This window comes from Saccostrea cucullata, unplaced genomic scaffold (genome assembly GCF_032062105.1).
Source record: "Saccostrea cucullata isolate Sc308-1 unplaced genomic scaffold, CSIRO_AGI_Scuc_v1 ctg3509, whole genome shotgun sequence".
Lineage (NCBI taxonomy): Eukaryota > Metazoa > Mollusca > Bivalvia > Ostreida > Ostreidae > Saccostrea > Saccostrea cuccullata.
The window spans coordinates 6,267-28,350 of record NW_026933045.1 but is presented as its reverse complement, the minus strand read 5'-3'; the positions used below and the strand labels follow the sequence as shown (position 1 = coordinate 28,350).

The 22,084-nt window shown below is 32.5% G+C and overlaps 1 protein-coding gene across 1 annotated transcript; it reads right to left on the bottom strand.

Moving 5' to 3' along the window:
* Nucleotides 1-8,293: 8,293 nt before the first annotated feature.
* LOC134237100 (angiopoietin-related protein 7-like) lies at nt 8,294-17,461 on the bottom strand. Its single transcript, XM_062719201.1, has 4 exons — nt 17,317-17,461; nt 17,035-17,137; nt 8,787-8,951; nt 8,294-8,670 (listed from the first exon to the last, which is right to left on the bottom strand). Exons 1-4 carry the CDS (start codon nt 17,341-17,343, stop codon nt 8,435-8,437), a joined length of 531 nt encoding a protein of 176 aa, XP_062575185.1. The 5' UTR covers nt 17,344-17,461; the 3' UTR covers nt 8,294-8,434.
* Nucleotides 17,462-22,084: the final 4,623 nt, after the last annotated feature.

Below are 22,084 nucleotides of genomic sequence, written 5' to 3'. Positions count from 1 at the left end.
CTATCCCTACCCTAACCTCGAAAAATAGGGGTTATCATGGTAAATGAAAGTTATTTTTGAATGGACATAAGCATGAAGTTACTGTTTTCTATAGTATATTCTATCGGAAAAATATTACGGGAATGGCCAAGTGGGAAAGGGGGGGGGGGGCAAATATGTGGTTATCAACATTCATTGTCAATCTTGCGATGCATAGATACAATAAATATATATTCGATAATTATTTAAAAGGAAACCGCTCGGGTCTCGCCCGACTTGGTCAAAGACTCAAATATACTAGTAAAACCATAATGCTCATTTCATTCGGGGGGGGGGGGGGGGGGGGGGGGGCACCATACATTTTCAGTTTTCAACTACCAAAAATTTCTTGACAACCAAAAACAAAGCAAAAAAAGTCATCAGATGTTTAATTGAGGGGGCACAAGCATATAGTATATGATTTCTATAGTATTTTATATATCGACAAAATTATAAAATTATTGGGAGGGGGGGGGGGCACAATGTAAATAAATGTGCCCTCATTAGTATTTCATATAAATAATAATTTTCTCCCTCATCAATGTTCTTATTTAAAAATAATCAACGATAAGACCATATAATATTCTATATACCTATGTATTGTTTTGTTTAATGATGAAAAATAAGAATTTATATATATTTTCTAAAATATAACCTAAAATTCCTTTTTATTTCGTTTTGATACATATATCTTTTTTTCTTGCATTATCATTTAAGCAAATGACCCATTTGATATGAATATATTCAACGATTTCTTGATAGTAAAACATAATAAAGGGGAGTAATCAAAATTGAACCTGCCTTTTGATTGGTTAATTTGGATCTTGAATCTCGAAACTCGAATTTCGAATCTCGTATTTCGAATCTCGAATCTCGAATGAGCCTTCTGGGCTTTCGTATGTACATGTAGTATCACATAGAGAAAATTTCTTTCCCAACAATGCGCACTTTACAAAAGCGTGACTATGATTCTGCAACTAAGTAAATAGAAGCTAAGTTTGGAAAATGCTATGCAAATGTACTAATCTAAACGCCAAAGAACTATACCAATGACAATAAATACAGATATTCTAAAACTAATTTAGAATTCAACTTGATACAAATAATAATTTTAAGCCAGTACATATTACGACGTCATTTCTCTATGGTACCAAAAGTTATAAAGAACTTTGTGTAAAAAAGCATAGAGACAACGGAATATTGTTGTCAAATTTCAGGATAGAAGTAGAATATCCAAGAATTAATGATACTGACAAATATCGACAGTTCAATTGTTCATTAATTATTTGTGATGTATTGGGCTAAACAAGGTAAGAATTTATTGCCCAGTGTCAGTATCCTCAATTTTTTTCAGATAAGAATGTGCATTCGATAAGTGAAGCACTTAAACTTTTATTAATCTTTAGAATTTCCTTCTTTGAATTTAACATTATTTACGTAAAATGAAACAGGGTATGCTTTTGTGCCGAAGCTGTTTGTTAATGGATAGTAAAGAACAATGACCTCATAATATGATGTTACCGTGTGTACAGACTATAACAAGTCTTGGAATTATATGTAAAAGAAGGTGTACTTCAACTTTTTCGTCATTAATATACCTCTTGGGCATCTTTATTACCTCATTTACGCCGAAACATCAATACGTGTACTTGCGTGAACAATTAACTTACCTGTGTGGTTTTTATGTAGAACGATAAACTATTGATTCCCGCACTATTTTTCCGTATTTCGTGTAGAATAAAAAAACTGCCCAGGCAAAAGGAATGTACCGCTTAGTGGTCATTAATATATTGGTCAAAATATCTCAAAAACGTGTATCTAACGTTACTTTGATTTACATTGTGTTTATAAAATGTTTATAGTGTTCTTATTCTGTACATAAAAAAGAATAAAATATTCTTTGCATGTTTTGAGTAAGAAATATTTTCTGTCAAAATGTCTTGATAAAAATGTCTGAAACAATTTACGTTTAGTAAGTGCATTTGATAAAAACATTTAAATAAAATATTCTGTTAATTACTGCCTCAAGATAAAATATTCAAGCTTACATGTTTCTTGACATAGAAAAGACTTGTTCGTGTGATGGAAGCTTTGATAAAGGAATCATGCATGAAATGAAATCATGAAATTGACATTGATGAAGAATGGAATCTCCAAACATATAATGAGGAACAACTAGATAACCGACATTCAACTCAACATTGATATATTTATAGTTTTAATCTTTGACCCTAGACTTTGAGGTTTTTCATCTTGATTTTAAGGATTCCTTAGAATACTACTTCTACGAAAAACGATGGGGAAATACTTAATGATAGTCTGAAAGATATGGAAAACAAATAGAGAATTCAACAGGAATGAACAAAATACTTTTTCATGCAAAAATGGTATTGAATCATATTGCAAGATTACTGTTTCATTATGTGTCATTAAACATCTCATTTGAAAATTTTATACGCTCATAAAGAATATGCATTCTATCTTACAATGAAAGGGATTCCGATTTAGATCGATACCGTCGAATAAAAATGATATTTTGATGTACTCATTTTTTAGAGAATCTTATCTATAAGATGCTAAATGGTGATTTCAATGCAAACGTCAAGGAATGTCTTTCAGTGGTTCAAATGTGTAGACATGAAGGGAAATCAGGGTTATGAAATTCTTTGTTATCAAGTGAATATCAAGTTATAATTAGTTTCTGAAGTTTTTACGTTTTTATACCAGTGAGAAACGCAAAAAACAAAAGTTTTCTGATTAAAAACAAAAAGAGTTTTCAATTTAGACAACTGTTACATTGACTGATTGATTGATTGTATACTGTTTAACGCCCGTCTCCAGAATATTTCACTGATATGGAGACGCCACCATTGCCGGTGAAGGGCTGCAAATTTAGGCCTATGCTCGGCACTTACGGTTTTGAGCTGGGAGGGATCTTTATCGTGCCACATCTGCTGTGACACGGGGTCTCGGTTTATACGGTCTCATCCGAAGGACCGCCTACTAAGTCGCCTTTTACGACAAGCAAGGGGGTACTGAGAACATATTCTAACCTGGATCCCCACGGGGACAACTGTTACATTGTGTAAACATTTTTATGTTTTATTTGCAATGGAACCTGAAACGTATTGATTGGATGCAAATTTTGAGATTTTACAATAAGTACCCTTACTCAACGAACATGTAATTTTAGCGCCTTTTATTGTAAACTTAATTTCCCTTGTTTATCATTCGTTTACAACCAAAGGCATCCGAAAAATGGATAGAGTAAACACCTCCCCTTAATTTCTAGCAATTTTATTAGACATAATAATTTATTTCTTGCACCTTTTACAGTCCAATAAGATGATTAATTTTCAAATATTGTATAAGAGATGAAAAATGTCGTCCTTTTATTGTAAAGAGAAGCAAAAGCACAAAAAAACTCTTAAACAATAAAAGAAAGAATTGTAAAAGTTCAGATATATATGTGATGTGGACTGTTATTCATCAGTCTCTTTGTATATCCTGTAAGACAAGCATGCTGTGCTTTTCTGGTTGAATGTAACAAATATAAAGATTTTTTAAAAATCCATAAATGGTTACAGAAGATACTCTGAAGGATTGAAAATATGAATAATCTGTTTTTTTTTGTGTCTTTTATTGAGATTGTCTTAAACACAAATTTATCAAATGCACTGCTGTGAAGTGTTAAAAATCGTATACAGAAACTTCACTTTCAATGCGATTCTCATTTTTTTATACTCACTGCTTGAAAGGTGGGAGGGTATGTAGTGATAGGGATGTTTGTCCGTACGTCCGTCTCTTGTTATGCTTTTGGGTTCCCATTTCGTATCCACACCTCCTCTTAAACCACTGAATGATATTATTGTGACTTAAATATAATCTGTGTTACACACTGCCATTATGCACCTCATATTTGAGGTTTTCATCGTAAAATTAGAAAATCACATCTGTTCTTTTAAAGTCTTATATATGCATAGAATGCTTTATGTTGTGTGAATAAAAAACATAATAGAAAAAAAAACAACTAACAACTAAATTACTTAAGAAAATGACTTTCGCCTTTCCATCGGTAGCTTTTTTTTTTATAATACCCCCACTTGAAAAGCGGGATGGTATTTAATAATCGGTATGTCCGTCCGTCCGTCTGTCTGTTACGCTTTGGGGTACCCAACTCTTATCCGCAACTCCTCTCATACCACTAATTTAAATTTCATGAAACATTCACAAAATCCGTATTAAATATTGCCATTGCGACCTCTTATTTTACGTTTTGATCTTAGACGTATTTTTGGTTTCCCAAAGCAGAATGTGGACACTGCCAATATATTCATATAGGAAGAGGTGGTATCATTTAGTGACCCCAATGCCACAGTACCAATAGTTTATGTTGTTATATCCCAGTATCATCCGCATATGGAAAATGCTCATTTTTTAAACAGAGGAACTTTACTGACAGATAAGTTTATGTTGCAACAACCTCACTCAAAGCCAGCGTTTCGTTAATTCTATATATGGTCGAAATGATGAATTTGTTAGCAAATACAATTCGTAATTGAGACGTACTGTAAAATCACATATTTCGTAGCGTCAAATTTTCGTTGTTTCAGCCAAATCTCTTTGTTCTTTAAGATTGAAATTTGTTGATCAAAAATTAATATGTACTTATGTATATAACATTTTACATTGCGTGGTGGATTCATGAATTCATGGGTCTCGAAAACAACGAAATTAAACCCGACGAAAACTTGTGATCTCACAGTATGTAGGCTAAGCGTTAGAGCTCTACTCTTATATAGAATTCGATAACAAAAAAATCCGTTTTAACTTTATCTATACAAAGGGTTGTGTTCTCCATAGGTCGTTTAACGCGGCGGCCCTGCCACAGTCAAATTCCTTAGCGCCACAGTTAATCAAAGTACTGAAAGTACTCGTGGGAGTGGAACATGGTGTAAAATAATATTATTATTTCAAATACAGACAACTGTTTAAGATTTTTTGTATTGCAACAACCTTGAGAAAGACATTCAGAGATATTGAATAGCAAAAAAAAAAAAAAAAAAAACATGGGACAAAATGATTGCCTGCCTACATTGGTCCTTTTTTTCTTTAAACCTTCTGCTTGAAAAGCTGGAGGGTATTTATTAATAAGGATGTTCGTCCATCTGTTTGTTACGCTTTAGGTATACCAATTTCTTATCCGCAACTCCTCTTACACCACTGAATGAAATTTTCAAAGAATCTTTATTACATATTGCCTTTGTGCACCTTGTGTTTCTTTTTCATCCTACACATATTTTGGGTTTCCCATTGCAGAACTTGGACACTGCCATTATATTCATATTAGAGGCGGTTGATCATTTATATTATTCACTACTCACAGTACCTCTAGATCATCTTCAAATTTGTAATTTATTATTCCTTGGCACCTTTACTCATGTGTTAAAAATTTCAGTTTCACAGGAATAATATCAATGTTGATAAAATGTGGATTTAAAAAAAAAATAACAGGTTTATTATATAAAATTTCTCTATGAATATAAATGTATTTCAATTACACGAACATTATACATTGAGTACATCAGAACTTGATTTTTTTAATATTGTGAAGAAAAAAGCAATACCAAGTGAAAAACATTTTTAAAATGACCAAACATAAAAACATTGGTATATATGAGAGTTTGTGTTAGTACAAATTATATGGTATATAAATGAGGTTTTCCTTTTATTTAAGAAAAAATATAATTTTTTTTGTTTAATCGCGATTCTACGAAAACATCAGTGTCTGTTTTTGGTTTTAACATTTATAACAGAGTACTAAATTTACCAATTTTTGGCAGGTGATACTGCTGATTTAGTAATAAATACACATGTTTCATAAAGTTTTTATGCATTGATGAATTCATTTAAATCAAGAAAATGTTCATGAAAAGTTTGAATAAAATCTTTGCACCGGTAAAAAGAAATTGCTAGAAAACCAAAATCTAGGACTTTCGGTAGTCGGGAAGACTAGATTTACCGCTTGCTGTCAGTATGTAGAGTTGTCGTTCGTATCTCTTGCAGTGTTTATAGATGACGCTACACTAAAAATAGTTCCATTACGAAAAACTCTTTATAATTTAGTTCTTTATAATTTAGTTTTCTTTTGAACGAAATCAATATTCATATAAAGATTACTTTATCATTATATTTACTTACATTTCAAATTATAGAAATTTTATCAATTCAGGAGAAAATGACATGAAATATTTGTGGCGGATGTTTATGCATGTTTTCTGTTGAATAAATCGGAGTAAATTGGTCGACACAGAAGCCTTGGTTTCGGCTCTATATAATCAACACAAATCACTGCGTATGTTAAATGCGTGAAAACCATGGGAGATTGAACATAGTTCAACTCCCAGAAATCAGCACCATAGTTCCGCTATAGTTATATTTAAAAACAATCATGCAAATAGACTTCTTAACCACAAAATTATGTACCGTGTTCAGTTTCTAATGCTGATCTATTTACAACTAAATTTACTATAATTTGGGCCCATTGTTTAGCTTGCACAATCAATTATCTTCTAGACCTCGTAGGACACATGAAGTTGTTTTTCACACTGCACGATAATTACAAAGGAATTTTTAATCAACAATTAGTTCATGCCTAAATAGTTCCACAGTTAACGATGTCTCTAACATTACGCTTGTACTGCGAGTCAAAACATCGCATGTGTCATATGCGACCTACAAGAATTTCCTTTGTCGATCTTTAATGAACACTGTGTGTGTATATTTACCTTTTGAAAAACAGTCTTTTATTTACTGATACTTTTTTCACATTCTATTAGCAAATATCTATTTATTTAGTCCTTATGTGTGTTAATGAATGGGGGGGGGGCGTCTTTTTCACAATAAGTATTGTGGAAATACTTCTTTCTTCACTATTCCTAATCGATATCATTTTTAAAATTATTATTCTAAATTTAATCAAACATTTTGCAAAATAATTAATGCTATTTGTATTTGAATATTGATTTATAGATACAAAATAAGCATGTGTTTTTAAATTCAATTTTGAATTTGAATAGGTCGCGAAATGACCGCGAATATCAGAACTTCGCACAATTCTTGGACCACAGTTCAATTTCAATTGATGGAGAACCCTAAATAGGGTTCTCGGCGTGTGAGACCCGTAAACAGGGATTATTTTTTCTCTTAGTTATCTGATCTCAGCCATAGAATTTCCAGAATCTGTGTTTTATTCCCAGCTTACATATATGTATAAGTTTTCGATAGGCCTGATTTTAGCGAAAGTTACCTCCCGTAGGTCGCCATATTGGAGGTCGACTCGGTGATTTTCCCTCTTTGTCTTACCAAGTTTAAGAGGTTGTAGCGGATATATTTGATGGAAAATCTTTAATAAATAATTTTTTTTAAATAAAAAAGGCTTTCAAAAATCTATATACTTCAGAAAAATAATGATTTCTAATTCAAAATACTAGTAGCAAATATAAAAATTTTAAATTGGTTGAACAATGAAAGAATATGAGCACTTGGACCTCCAGTATGCCGGCCAACGGGAAATAATTCTCGCTAAATTCTGGTCTATCGAAAACTATCTATTGTTTACAGATTTTGATGAGATTATTCTATAGGTTTCCTTATGTAAAGTATTGAAAAGCAAATAAGTACTTTTAGGGCTTATGTTTTCATATCCTGAATTACGAAAACATATTTAAAAAATGAAATTAATACAATGACAAACATACGTCCATAGATCTAGTGAGACTTTAAAAGTTATCAGTTTACTTCAGCAAGAAAGTGTCATTTGCAGGTTGCAAGTACAGTCGCAAGTTAAAATATTAAAACACTATATATAAATTCAAAAAAACACATTTAAACATTTACACGTATTATGATTTTTTTATTCTCTTCTTACTTAAATATTTTGGTCACAAAGCAAAGGAATTTAAATAATACGAATAATTCAAACAAAGTAAAACAAGCATGCACAAAAAAGACATGCATAACACTATAATAGTTATTTAAAACTAAGAAATATAAAAATTTTCATTTTGTCAATTATAGAATATAACTTAGGTCATCCTAATAAAAATATTCATGATTCACCGAGTTAAAATAACTTACTCTTTAAATGAAGATATGACATAATGGTAAATTATATAATGAAAGTGAAATACGTGTAAATATCTCAGTATAAAAGGAGATGGAGATAACTTAAAACCCAACATGTATTTTTAAATTTGAATTTAAACCACTTTATGAGTAAAGACTTTAAAGAGACTTAAATCAGACATATTTAATAAACATTATTCCTATTCCTGAAATGCATTAGAAGGATTTATGTTTTGTTTTGTTAAATCACTGATAAATATTTTTTTCATATTTGAAAAATTAGCATTAACTACATTCTTCTAATTAACATCTCAGAAGAGAAAAGATATTTTCCAGAGGAAATAATTTCGTCCCAAACCTGGTCACTATGAAATTCAAAAAAAGGAGCATTTAGATTCACGAGAGTACAATCATTGAACCACCACCCAGATTTCCGAGAGGCTGGACACCTGCTGTGCGTGTTGTCGTGGTCAAATGTACTAAAGGAATGGTTGACCACCGGGTGCCAAGATCTGAATGCATCAACTATGGAAAAAGTAAAAAGTATATGAAATATAAGAAAAATTAATTGGAGTTTTGTTTTTTTACAAAGTTTTATTCATGTCTGAAATAAATTAAAAGAAGGGAAACATGTGATCTACCTATATTACCCGACATATTCCCCAAGGAAAGCCTGTAGTCTCCAGTTTCATCAGAGAGTGAAAATGAGGAATATTGTGCTTCAAATGACTGATTCGTCGTAGATTTGAATCTGATGAACAGTGAATTGTTGTATGCTGTTGTCAGAGTATGAATTGCATCATTTCCTGAATAAAAAAAAGGTTTGAAATCAATTTACCAATGTTGTTTTATTTTCATCACTGAATCTGTGCTCTTTATTTCTTCCTAGGTTCTTATAGTGAAAATCAATTACTTGATATTGTGACACGATTGCGGTGTTTTTCTCTGACGTTTACTGTTCTGTATTAGCAAAACAGAACGGGACTGTCGTGGGGGAGCTACTTTCCGTTCTGTATTAGCCCTGTATATAGTATTGTATTTGCCAACTAATCTGTATCTAAAATACAGCATGGTTTAAAAATAATTTGATTCAGCAAAAGAACATACAAATAGTAAATGCTGATGTTTTAATATCATAATTTTGGAGAAATTCCCAGTATTTTCCTGAGAATTAAAAATGTCAAAATTTCTCAATCACTTTTTAAAAACTTATTCCACACAGAATTAACACATAATTTCGATCCAAAGGAAAAGGAAAATTCGCAATAACGGAAAACATCCTCTGTACGTAATTTCGTTCCAAACGAAACGGAAAATTCGCAATAACTAAAAACATCCACTCTCCTCGTGCAAAATCATTCAAGTCCATTTTTTTCGCGTTTTTAAAATCCTTCTTGCTGACAAAAGCCACACATCTCTTTCATTTCATGTTCAATGTCGCAATTCAATTTGAAAATAAAATCCGTGACATAAAAGTCCATCGAATAGTTTTCTGTAAATCCTGTTGTTGTTAATCCAGTTAAATCAGGATTTTAAGACCCCTAAAATAAATTATGATAAATCTCCATCTACAATAGATCACAACAATGACGGTTAAATCCTCCAATTTCTCCATTAAGACTGACTATCACTCGATTACGTCTACCCCGTTAAATTTTCAAAACTAATCTGACCAAATTTTAAGTTTTCCGTGGAAATAAATATATACTGCGGATGCGTACTCCCCGTCGGGGCCTCATCTACAGAACTCTGGCGAAAGTTTGGATGCTGCAAAGTTATATAGTAGACGGAGCTATTTTTGACTGATCGTGTCACAAATCATTTTGAAAACTTGACAGGTTCTGTATCGTAGATCGTAGATACAAATTTGGGGGTGGAGACTCGTGCTGCGCACTAGTATCCACCCCAAAATGTGTATCTATGAAACAGAACCCGTCTCGTTCTCTAAATAATACTTAAAGTCTGCGCGCTTGCTTTATATTTACGGATGTTTCAATTGAGATTTTTCTCCAATGGGCTAAGAGTAATTTAAACATACAGCCCTTTCTTTTCGAAAAACTTTTTTAAATATTATTTTCTAATTTAGAAAATAAAAAAAAAGAAGCCCATGGGCCACAACGCTCATTCAATTGACTGTTGAAGCCATTCTTTACCGGAATGCCCCTTTTAATACCTATTGTGGCCATTAACCTCCCCCGGGTCATGAATTGTACAATATACAATCTACAATACCCAAGTATGCCTCTTATAAGTTTAAGCTTTTCTGGCCCAATAGTTCTTGAGGAGAAGATTTCGATCGTTTTTTTTAATGTATATTAAATGTATATACTTTGTAACTGTATATATTTTTTAATGTATATTAAACTTGAATTCCCCATTCTTGCCCCGCCCTATGTCCAGCGGTCATAACCTTCAATACCCCAGGATGCTTTTACAGGAGGTTCAGCTTTTCCTGGTCATTTGGTCTTGAGAAAAATATTTCTGAAGAATTTTCCTATATATTTCTATGTAAAACTTGGATTCTCTATTGTGGCCCCGCCCTACCCCCAGGGGTCATGATTTAAAAAAAATAGACTTTACACTACCCAGGATACTTCCACATGAGTTTCAGTTTTTCTGGCCCAGTGGTTCTTAAGATTTTTCATGACTCCAGTCTACTTCTTTTTCATTATCCCTCCTTCGGAGAGGACTTGGCAATGCTTACAATTTTAACTATCCATAATTCAAAGATCTTTTGTACCAAGTTTGCTTAAAATTGACCTATGGTTTTTGAGCAGATGTCAAAAATGTGAAAAATTGACAGACAGACAGATGAACAGACGGGTAACAAGACGAACGAACGAAAGACGGACAATTGGTGTCAGTAAAGCTCAGGTGATCTAAAACAAGGCGTTTAAAAAGTATATACATCATATGCCTTTTAATGACCTTTAAACTGTTGAACATGAAATCAAACAATTTATGTTTAGAAACAGGAAAATACTGTTTGTGTTGTTTCTTATTCACAGGAAATATTTCCGCAATGCTGTTTTAATCATTGTTAGTCCCCCGTCTTATCATTCAAATATATGTAATGAAATACTAGTATGTGTAGATAACGAAACAGCGCTATCATTCGAGCCCAGAAACATGACAAAATTAGAGGGGCGCAAACATTGACTTCCAAAACATCAGAGGTTGAATCTAGTGTCATGGAGGAGTTAGCTCTTTGTCATGATCGGCAAATAATTAACAGAAAATATCCTAAGACTCAGTGTAAAAAAATGGCTTGAAAATGATATGATTCTTGAATGGATCTTGCATCTCTTTCACACGTTTTTCAAAAGCATCTACAGAAAATCCCCTTGATTTCTTATTTTTTCTATTGAATCATGCAGGTTTGCTAGACTTTTACGCCAGATTTTGTCAGGGTGAAATTTTATATTTTGAGACATCAAAGAAATCTGTACAGTTATATAGAATGCAAACATTATGCACATAATCATGCAATGCACTATACAATTATGGATTGTTTAGAAGGGAGACATCACCAATTATCAAGTCTGAGTAGGGTTGTCAGCCGAGGGCGCTTTTATTATCCTGAAGAATATACAATTATTAATTAGATAGAGTAGTAAATAGTAATCAAACCTTGTTTTCTTCTACTCTGCTCCGTTTCCATACTTTTAAAATATGTCAACAGACAACTTTGATGTCATCGTTAGAATTTATTGTTTAGAGATCCCGCATATTTAGCCATTGTACTTATAAACAGGAGTTATCTCGCTTAAACCACTGTAGTTTTATTCAAAGGGCGACAACACAGTTGTAACCCTGCATGCTCGCTTACGCTATTTCATTGTCATCTGAAGGGAGATAACAGTTGTCACCCTGTGCGTGAGGGAGACATAACGAGTTGTCTCCCTGCACGTGACCTGCTCTAAACCAATCAGATTGACTGCATAATTCTGAAGGATAATAATGTTTAATATCACATAATGTGTGCTTTTTTAACTGGTATTTGGAAACCCTACCCTTTGATTGAGAAGCAATATGCTAAAATTAGCGCAATGTATCAGTTACATGTGTATTTATTATTATAAAATAACATCGAAACTATATTGAAAAAGCGTTATATAATTTTATGCTACATGGTTTTGTAAACACGTTTCAGAAGCTTATTGTGTTACATATCTCTGTATTATTGGCATTGAAAAGCATCACTAGCCCTAAGTGCCGAGTATAGGACAAAATTTGCAGCTCTCCACCGGCAAGTGGCGGCGTCTCCATATGAGTGAAAAATTCTCGAGAGGGACGTTAAACAATATATATTCAATCAATCAGTCATTGAATGGATCATCATAAAACACTTTACCTCAAAGGATGTGGGTATATTTTCTCTTTACAAACATATGATGTCTAAATATAATGTCAGAGAATGATCCTATGGAAAATCAGAGATGCCAGCAGATTTCAATTTTTTTCTAGAATAAACTCTGTTGAAGGTATATAAAATTCATTTCGTATTTCACTTTCTAAAAATATTCATAGATCATGTGACTAGGTAACAATAAGTACATTAGGTCATACTCCATGTACAGGTTGTCGGCGGACTTTTTATTCCTATGACATATATTAGAAAAGTATAATGAAGGCTAAATTAGACACCTGCATTGTGTAAAAATTTTGACAATTTCGAACGTGAATATACCCATGTATGTGAATTACTATTTGCATATAATTTATGTAAGAAGGAAGCGTATCTGTGCTGTAGGGGTATATATCTCTTTCTTAATATGTGAGAAGTTCCGGGTTTGAATCCCGGACGATCCGTTTTTTTTAATATTTGAAAACTTTTTATTTTACTAAATCATAGTATTAAGCATGAAAAATGAAAAAAAAAGTTATGGCTTGTTCTAATTCATAAAATTATCATTACAGTGTAATAAATATTCTACATCAAAAAATCTTCTATACACTTAATTAAGAATAAGCAATCCAACCATTATATTCATATTGGCATTTTTATTGCTTTAATATGTATGTAGAAATGTAATAATTCTACAAAATCAGGGGGATCCGATCCCCCCCCCCCCCGAACTGCGCATGCTTTTCTTTTTTTCCCTACGCGGGGAACACAAATTCTCTGAATTTTTTTCTAAGTGTTACAGATCAAAGTCAAATGAACTTGAAAAAGGGGAAAATGCAGTTCATAAACACTTTCATATGCATTTTTATTGAACACTGAAGCCTGTGCATATTGTGGGGTGGCTGAATAATGCACACCTGAATAATTCAACAGCGACTAGTAACAAAAATTCCACTTATTTGAGGAGGTCTGATTTTGTGGATGCCTGGCATATTTAAGTTAGATCAAAATATTAACTGTAAATAAATGCAAGTATGCTTCGATAGTCTTTGGAACGTTTATTGCAGTGTATCCAAGAAATTCATGAACACATGTCGCCCACGAACAATAATGCATGCACATTATATTTTGTATTGACTTTATAATGGATGTGTATACTGTATAAAGATCGAGTCTATCGAAAGCAATTTTGTGCTAAACTTATTTATCGATAAACACACAAAAACCATCAATTAAAAAACTAATAATACAATTTTTACAGGTAAAAAATGTTTTACAGATGTATATGAATTCATGCTATCTACAATATACATGTACATGTGTATTGAAAACATAAAATAAATCTACTGAGGATAAATTGAATTGGTGCCAATATGGGGCCTCTCAGGATAATTTTTTAGAATTTTTCATGCATTCGTTTAAATTTATTTTTAAATAAACGCACAAAAACCAAAAACATCAATTAAAAACTGATCAATACATTTTTACAGGTAAAAATTGTTATACAGATGTATATGATTGCATGCTATCTATCTATCGTAAATTGAAAACAATAAATAAATCTACTGAGGAGAAAAATTATTGATGCCAATCTGGGGCCTCTCAGGATAACTTAATTTTTTTAGATCAAATTTTGCTTTGTAGTTCGTGGTTTTAGTGCTCTATACATGCATGTAAACGCGGTATAGTTGTTGGTACTATTAATTGTTATTGACTGATTAAGATAAAAAATATTTTTCAAAACCGTTTTAAACCAGTTTTACAGTAAAAAGTATTTAATACAATAAGAGAATTTTCAAATACGTACACGAATTAGTCAAGAATTTAAAACTATCAAGAATCGAGGTAAAATAAAAAATATTAAGATATATTTTTCTTAAGCTAAATTCAAAGTTTTGCTTTTATATTGCTAGTTAAAAATTGTTGGATTTTGATGTCATTTATGACTGCAACGTCATTTATTGAACGTAATCTTGTTAACATTCTAGTATGCCAAGCGATTTTATTACTGCAATATGCAAGATATTACAGATGACATAGATGCCTACTGTAGTTCCGCTCTGACATCGTTCACATGTAGATTAAGAAAGATATTAAGTTGTATTATTCAAAAAGGAAACTTAGACAAAATCTTAAAACGAAGTATATAAACATCAACATGGACCTCCAAAACATCAGAAAAGGGATCAGGTGCAAGTGAGGATTGAACACTCCCAGCATGCTGACCAGTTACACCTGCCGTTAGCTCCTTGTCATAATCGGAAAATAACGTAAATCCGTCGTTATTTCTGTGTATTAATAATGAAATTACAATTAGATTAGTAGTATGAAAAACGTCGGTCAGTATTCGACTCCATGATAAATTGTCTTCGCTGACAAGGGGATTCTATTGACCATAGAACGAACGAAATGATGGCATTAAAAGAGACTCCTGATATTCTTTTTTGTCAACAATTTATTTCGTTTAAGAAAATTGTTCATACGTAGAGCACTTGATGTGGAGATTATGAATAAATTAAAGGAAGCTAATTCCAATTAATGTTATACGATATAACATAACATGGGGCAGTTTACGCTTTATAAAACCGCGAAGCGGTTTATAAAAAAGCGTAAACTGTCCCAAGTTTTGTTATATCGTACAGGGTGTCCCAAAATATATGATACCCTTTGAAATAACCATAAAAAAACAAATGCTTTAACCAATTTCTTTGATTTTTGTGTAAGTTATAAAATGGATAAATACAATTTTATAGCACCAAAAAATGGCGGGAAAAATCTCAATTTTTTGGTATTGTGATGTCACAAAATTACCTCATAATATTGCATTGAAAACTGTCTTTAAATTAAAATGGATTTATCAAAGGAGCGAGCTACCCTTATTTTAAAACTATATTACCAAACCCAGTCTCCAGTTACTGTAACAAGCAGCAAATATTAAGAATTGTAAAAAAAGTTTGAGCAAACAGGATCCATTCAAGAAAACAGACAGAACAATGGAGGCAGACCAAAGTCAGTGAGGATTCCAGAGAGTATTCAACAGGTGCAACAAGTTATAGAGGAGACACCACAAAGATCTGTGAGGAAAGTTTTAAGTGATGTGAGTAACACTTTGTCATGTAGCCGATCCAGTATTCACAGAATGTTAAGATTTGACCTACACTTAAAGCCTTATAGAAGATCTGTAATGCAGCACCTTAAGCAAAGTGACATTGAGAGACGCCTTACTTTTGTTCAATGGATAAGGGAGCATGAAAATATAGTCAATGAAATTTGGTTTTCCGATGAAGCTCATTTCTACTTAAACAAGAGAAATTCTCGATACTGGGGTAGCGAAAAACCAAATCTTTATCTGGAAAAACCTGTTCATGGAGAGAAAATAACAGTTTGGGCTGCCATGAGCTCTAGAGGGATAATCGGGCCTTTTTTCTTTGAAGATGAAACAGGCGAAACACAGACTGTTAACAGTACTCGCTATTTTGAACTTTTGAAAAAGAAATTCTTGCCATGTTTAGTAAGAAGGGGTTTTAATCCTCAGGATATATGGTTCCAACAGGACGGATCAACGCCTCACACAACTCGAAATGTTACTGACTGGCTACAAGAAACATTCAATGGAAATTTTATCTCTTTCAAAACTACACACATTTGGCCCCCTCATTCCCCCAAACTAAGCCCTCTGGATTTCTTTTTGTGGGGATACCTAAAAGACAATGTGTACAAGCCAGAGCTTGAATCCTTAGCAGACTTAAAACATGCAATTCGGAGGGAAATCAGGAAGATTACTGACGAGACATGTGCCGCAGTCATTAGGAATTTCATGCAACGTCTCAACATCGTCACTAGGAAGGACGTCATTTGGAGCACATCATGTAAAAACTGTATCAAAATTTAAAGTGTTCTAATCTTGTTGTTTTCTTTTTGATGTCTATCAAATTATTTTAGCAAAATTGGACAATATATGACATATCAACAATGTATTTGTTTTTATTCAATATTCATTAAGTTGTGTTTTATTCAAACAAGAAATGGTATCATATATTCTGGGACACCCTGTATAACATAAGTTGAAATTAGCTTCATTCTTTATAATTTAATTTCAGTGTAGACAATTATTCATTTTTTTTCTCCAGAATAAGGCTTTTCTTAGAAAAATATTTAGTAATGTTTGTCTATTTTGTGACAACAAATTGTACCTCCTGGACACTTTTTTGTAATGGATTTTTTTAGACCATCTTTATCAGGCTGTATGTTTATGTAACTGAGACCATTGGCAAAGTGTAATATTCTAATGGTAACTTCTTGCATACTAGTAGAGCTTAATTCAATAAAAATGCAAATTGCATTGTATGACGAACTGTGTAAAATGTGATAACCAACAAGAGTCGTACATCTAAATAATGACAATAAGAGCACGCCAGAGTATGAGTACTATCCTTGAATAGAAAATAGAAATGAACAATTCTGTTACTGATATTTATAACATGTATATATCCAGATTCGATATGTGAATATGTTGACTATGTTTGTGCAAATGCATCTACCAAGCCAATAATTTCCATTTACATCACCAAAACCTCGCTTATAATCATCCCAGGTTGTGTTGAAATTTACACGGGGATTATCCCGCTTCCTGTGCTGAATGACCTAAAAAAAAATTATATTTCAAAGACAAGGAATACGCTTAAGAATACCATTATCCCTGAAAAAAGAAAATTATTCCATTAAAATATATTAATTGAAAGATCTTTGAACACATCATTTCTAAATTTTTGTTTAAAACTGAAAAAAGAAATTTTGAGAGTTATTGTCATAAGATATATTACCGTCCAACCACCTTCAGATGAATCCATGTCACACAACACGGGAACAGAAGTGAGGTTCTTGTCACTTTTATAAGGGAATATTTTATAAATTCCAGTCTTCCTTTTACCACATTTGTAGAGGTCGTAACAGTCAAATGGAGCAGAGCAATCTAGGAATGTATTCAACCTTAACCCAAATATCAATGACAATGTTAAATTCAGTGTTTAATAGAATAACAAACGTTCATAAAAGTAAAGCTATATATAAAAGAGTCGGGATTTGATAATTGTGTGTTGCTATACGACTTTTTCACTCATATAGAGATGTCACCATATTCCGTTGAAGGGCTTCAGATTTATTCAGACCTTAACGTGACATTCAAAACCATAGAGTAGTGACAAAACATTACCGTGCCAACGCCTACTGTTACACAGGGTCTCATCCGAAGGACCAATATCTTTCACTTCGTAGTGCCGAGCGCATGACGAAGGAACAGTTGCTACCTATTTTTTTTTATCGAATTAGGTCAGTCGCGGCCGTGAATCCTACATTCGAACTTTTGATCACGGAGAGAGCGCTCAACCGATTGAGCTACCTTGACGGCCTTTAACATTGAAAATAAAGTATTTTTATTATAAAATTTCACATAGACATCCTTTTAAACTCTCAAGTACTTAATTATGTTACAGTGTATATATTTCTTTATTTATAATTAATTTCTCTTGAGGTAGGATTCTTCTAACTCAAAACTGTATTTCTTGTAAATTGATTGAATTTTCACAGAACAAAGATGAAAATATTACTGTAAACCAAGTATAATACGCGTGGGATAAATATCCGCGAGTTCCGCGAGTATCCTCTGCTCGCGGATATTTATCGTCGCGAACCAGTTGTTCAGTATATTCCCATATCATAATTTATTTAGAGTTATTTGCCCTTTTTTCAATACCGATCCCGACGGTTCAACAAGTAATCACGGAAGAACTTTACTGTTAGTGTACAAGAAGGAGTTGAAATTTAATTACAAACATTCAGAAAAATAAAAACGAATGGCAAATCTAAAACTATTTGTCTAAAATGATTAAAATGTCAATAATCATTTCAGCTTGTGTTATTATTGTTCATTAATTGTTACAGACGAGTCAGAGATATCCTGGTTAATTACGGCTAATTAAGGCCCAGTCCTGTTCTGTCCCAACCATTTATAATAATTGCCCTTGGCTATGTAGATCTTAGAAAGCGTCGATTTCCCAATTAGTATGAGGCACTATTACAATTGAGAGTTTTAAATCAATCTTAATCTCCTAGATTTTTTCCCGATTTTCGTTTGAGCGTTGTGAAAATGCGTCTGAAGTATACTCATGGTAAACATTTTACCCACTTTAGGGGCGGATATAAGATTTTAAATGGACGCAATGCACAGATTGTCTTGAATAATGCGTAAGCAGATCTCACGCTACCACGCTTTACCTAGTTTATGGGCGGATAAAAAAATTTTAATTTGATTCAAAAATACTCGTGGAAAAAAAAATGTGACCACTGGTTCGCGGAAATAAATCGTCGCGGATTAGTTCTCTAGCGGTCAGTCGCGAATAAAAAATGACGCGTATAATAATTGGTTTACAGTATTAAGTGATGGTATTAGTTAGATTAGTTTTGACCGTTTTATATTAGAGTTAAGGTCAGGTCAAGGTCATAACCATTTCCCTTCTCATTAAGAATAAGAATAACAGCATCCAATCATGATATATGGTCTTCTTTTCAAAAGATAAAATGTTTTTCTTTTTTGCATAAAAAGATATTACTATATAGGGTCTATAAGATGATATTTCCAAATCGACACAAATAATTTAACAAAAATGGAGTTTTGCTAATCCGAATTTTATCTGTTTTTTCTTAAATTTTTAGGTTGTTTAAGTTTTTTTTTATATGCACCCTATATTTAACTTTTTCTTATTTTCACACATGATAAAACAGTCATATAGAGATACAAAATGATACAAAAACAAAAAGGTTATGACCGTTTAGTAAGAGAGTAAAAACACTTTCTATGGATTTTTGGTTCTAATTTGTGCGTAGAGTCGAAACTTTTAAAAGCTAACATAATTGTAGTTCGTTTGGAAATTTATATTTATTTCATATGTTTTGAAATTTTAGTTCTTTATTATTAATTCAGCTAATATTTGAAAAATCTTCTAGTCTTTGATTGTGTAAAAATTATAACTAAATTGACGACGGATTTTTTTTCCGTTATTTCCTGATCATGACAACGAACACACGGCGGGTGTGACTTGTCGGTTGGGGATGCTCACTCCTCCATGGCACCTGATCCCACCTCTGATTTTCGGAGGTCCGTGTTTGCTCTGCTTTTATTTTGTATATTGTTTAATTGACTTTGAGATTGAATACTGTTCGTTATCTCCATATCATTCTTTCATACGCCACCATTCCGCCAAAACATAGTCCCTGCTAGTTTTCAAACACAAATGACCTTTTGTATTTAAAGTTGTACAATTGTGATGAGGAAAGAAAAATAAAGTCTTTTAAATCTCTTTCAGCAAAATAAATTAGACATATAAGCAAATACATATTGAATGTTTCATCTACTGAAAAACAAGAGAAGAATCCTACCTTAAACATATTGATGTTTTAATTTTGTTGTTGTGTATATGCACGGAAAAATTAAGAAAAATACAAAATTTAATTATCCAAAGTTTTACTTTTTTTATTTTCTATAATTCGAGAAATTATTCGATAATTTTCGATCATGTTTCTTTCAAATGTTTTATTACTATATATACATTCAATATATATACATCTATAATCAGTCCGCATATAAGTCATTATTTTTATTAGCTTATTCAAAAGAAATTTTCCTTCGACCCCCACATAAGTTCGTCAAATATTTGACAATTTATAATCATTGATTTGTTTTGTTTGAACTTAAGTTTTGAGATATTTTTTGAGAAATTAACTAGGTTTTTAATAATGTAGTCTCTGTTTCTGCCTCTGTTTTTTTTTCTCATCAAAATCACTACCCTTGATTCTTAATTACATGTACATGTCCGCATCGTCGCAAAAACAGCAATGATCGATCCACAATACCATTACTGTATTGGAATATACAAGGGGCGGGGCTTACTGGCGGTGAGATTAAAGCGGGGTCCGCTTCACGCATCATTGCGTAAAGCGGTCCCAGGAAGCGAACGCCGGGTTTGCTCTAGCGGACGCAGAGCTGACCCCGAGCGAACGCGGAGCGCACCCAAAGCGCACCCGGAGCGGTCCCAAAATTTCTAAAAGTAAACCCGAAGCGGAACCCGAGCGAACCCGGGAAGCGAACCCGGGGTCCGCTCCGGATTCGCTCTGGTGTTAGGTTGTGTCCGGTCGCTACTGTAGCTGTTACATGTACATTCCTTATGATTACATGTGTACTACATATAAGTTTTACTAAAATATCTGAGTTAGTATTTAAATCACTTACAGAAATGTTGCCATTTCTCTTCAATGTGATCCCTAAGAAAACATCTGCAAAAATTTACGATATTTAAAGAATGACTCTAATTCTTGGCCAAATCATTCGATATAACCTGGTGTTGGTCAGTTTACGCTTTAAAAGAGCGTACACTGAGCAAACCAGGTTATTTCGAATAATTTGGCCAATAATTAGAGTCATTCCTTATAATATGATTTAAAAATAATTAAAAAACTGTGGATCTACAATTGATTTTTATGAGTTTAAATTTGCCACTCAATAAAACAACCGTGGTAACGGAAGTAATGGAAAGCGAGGGGAGGTAATAACTGATATAAAAACTAGCAGCCATGTTTGTTTACATGAAGTAGATTGAGCTATTGTTTGAAGTTAAAGGTAAATTTATTAAATCTGGAAATTTCCATAAAATCCGAGGACTTGAAATGAATGAATACAGATGATTCAGCTGGTTGTCAAGGGTGTGTCCCCATACCAAACCAGATTAAACATAATAATTTGCGTGCCTTTTTGGAAATCAACCAATGAGAGGCTAGAATAGAAACAAAATAAAATTATTCTAGAAAATTAATAAACTAAAAAATACAAGTCAGGTAATTATATACATGTATGTTGTATAGATTTCTAGATGAAGAAGAATTTTAACGTAGATGTTTATGCTATGTTGATATGTTAATTAAAAGTGTATTCAATCATTTAAGGGGTACTTCAGAAAATCAGAGCGTATTTTTATACAAAGTTCTCGTCGTCGATGATTTTAATTAATACATTGCGACTTTATTATCACTGACTTTCTGTTTGTTTGTGTCGTAATTATTTCTGTGCAATAAATTAGATTATTTTTTGAAGGGCCCTCATAATAATAATCTACTCATTTAATTTTCGTCAAATTTTCTCATTATCATTAATCGAATAATATCGGAAATTTATAAGAAATAATATATAAATTTGAAAAATGCGAATAAAAAACATCACATGTGTCTACAACTCAATGAACTGTTATGAAACATACATTTAATGTTCACGTCATAGAAATAGAAATTTACCATTTCCCCGCAAGCACCTTATAGCGTGGTACAAGTTTCTCCAAAGTTTAGCGTAAATAATTTTATGACGTAATATTTTAATACAAATATAACTTTTCTTATTTTATGAGATTTTTGCAAGTATAAAATAGAAGGAAATTGGCATTAAATTTAAGATTAAATGAACTTTTAAAAGTGCGTGAAAATGCGTGATTGCGGGGAAACGGTATATGCGTGATTTTGCGTTAGAAATAGGAAATGGTATATGCGTTA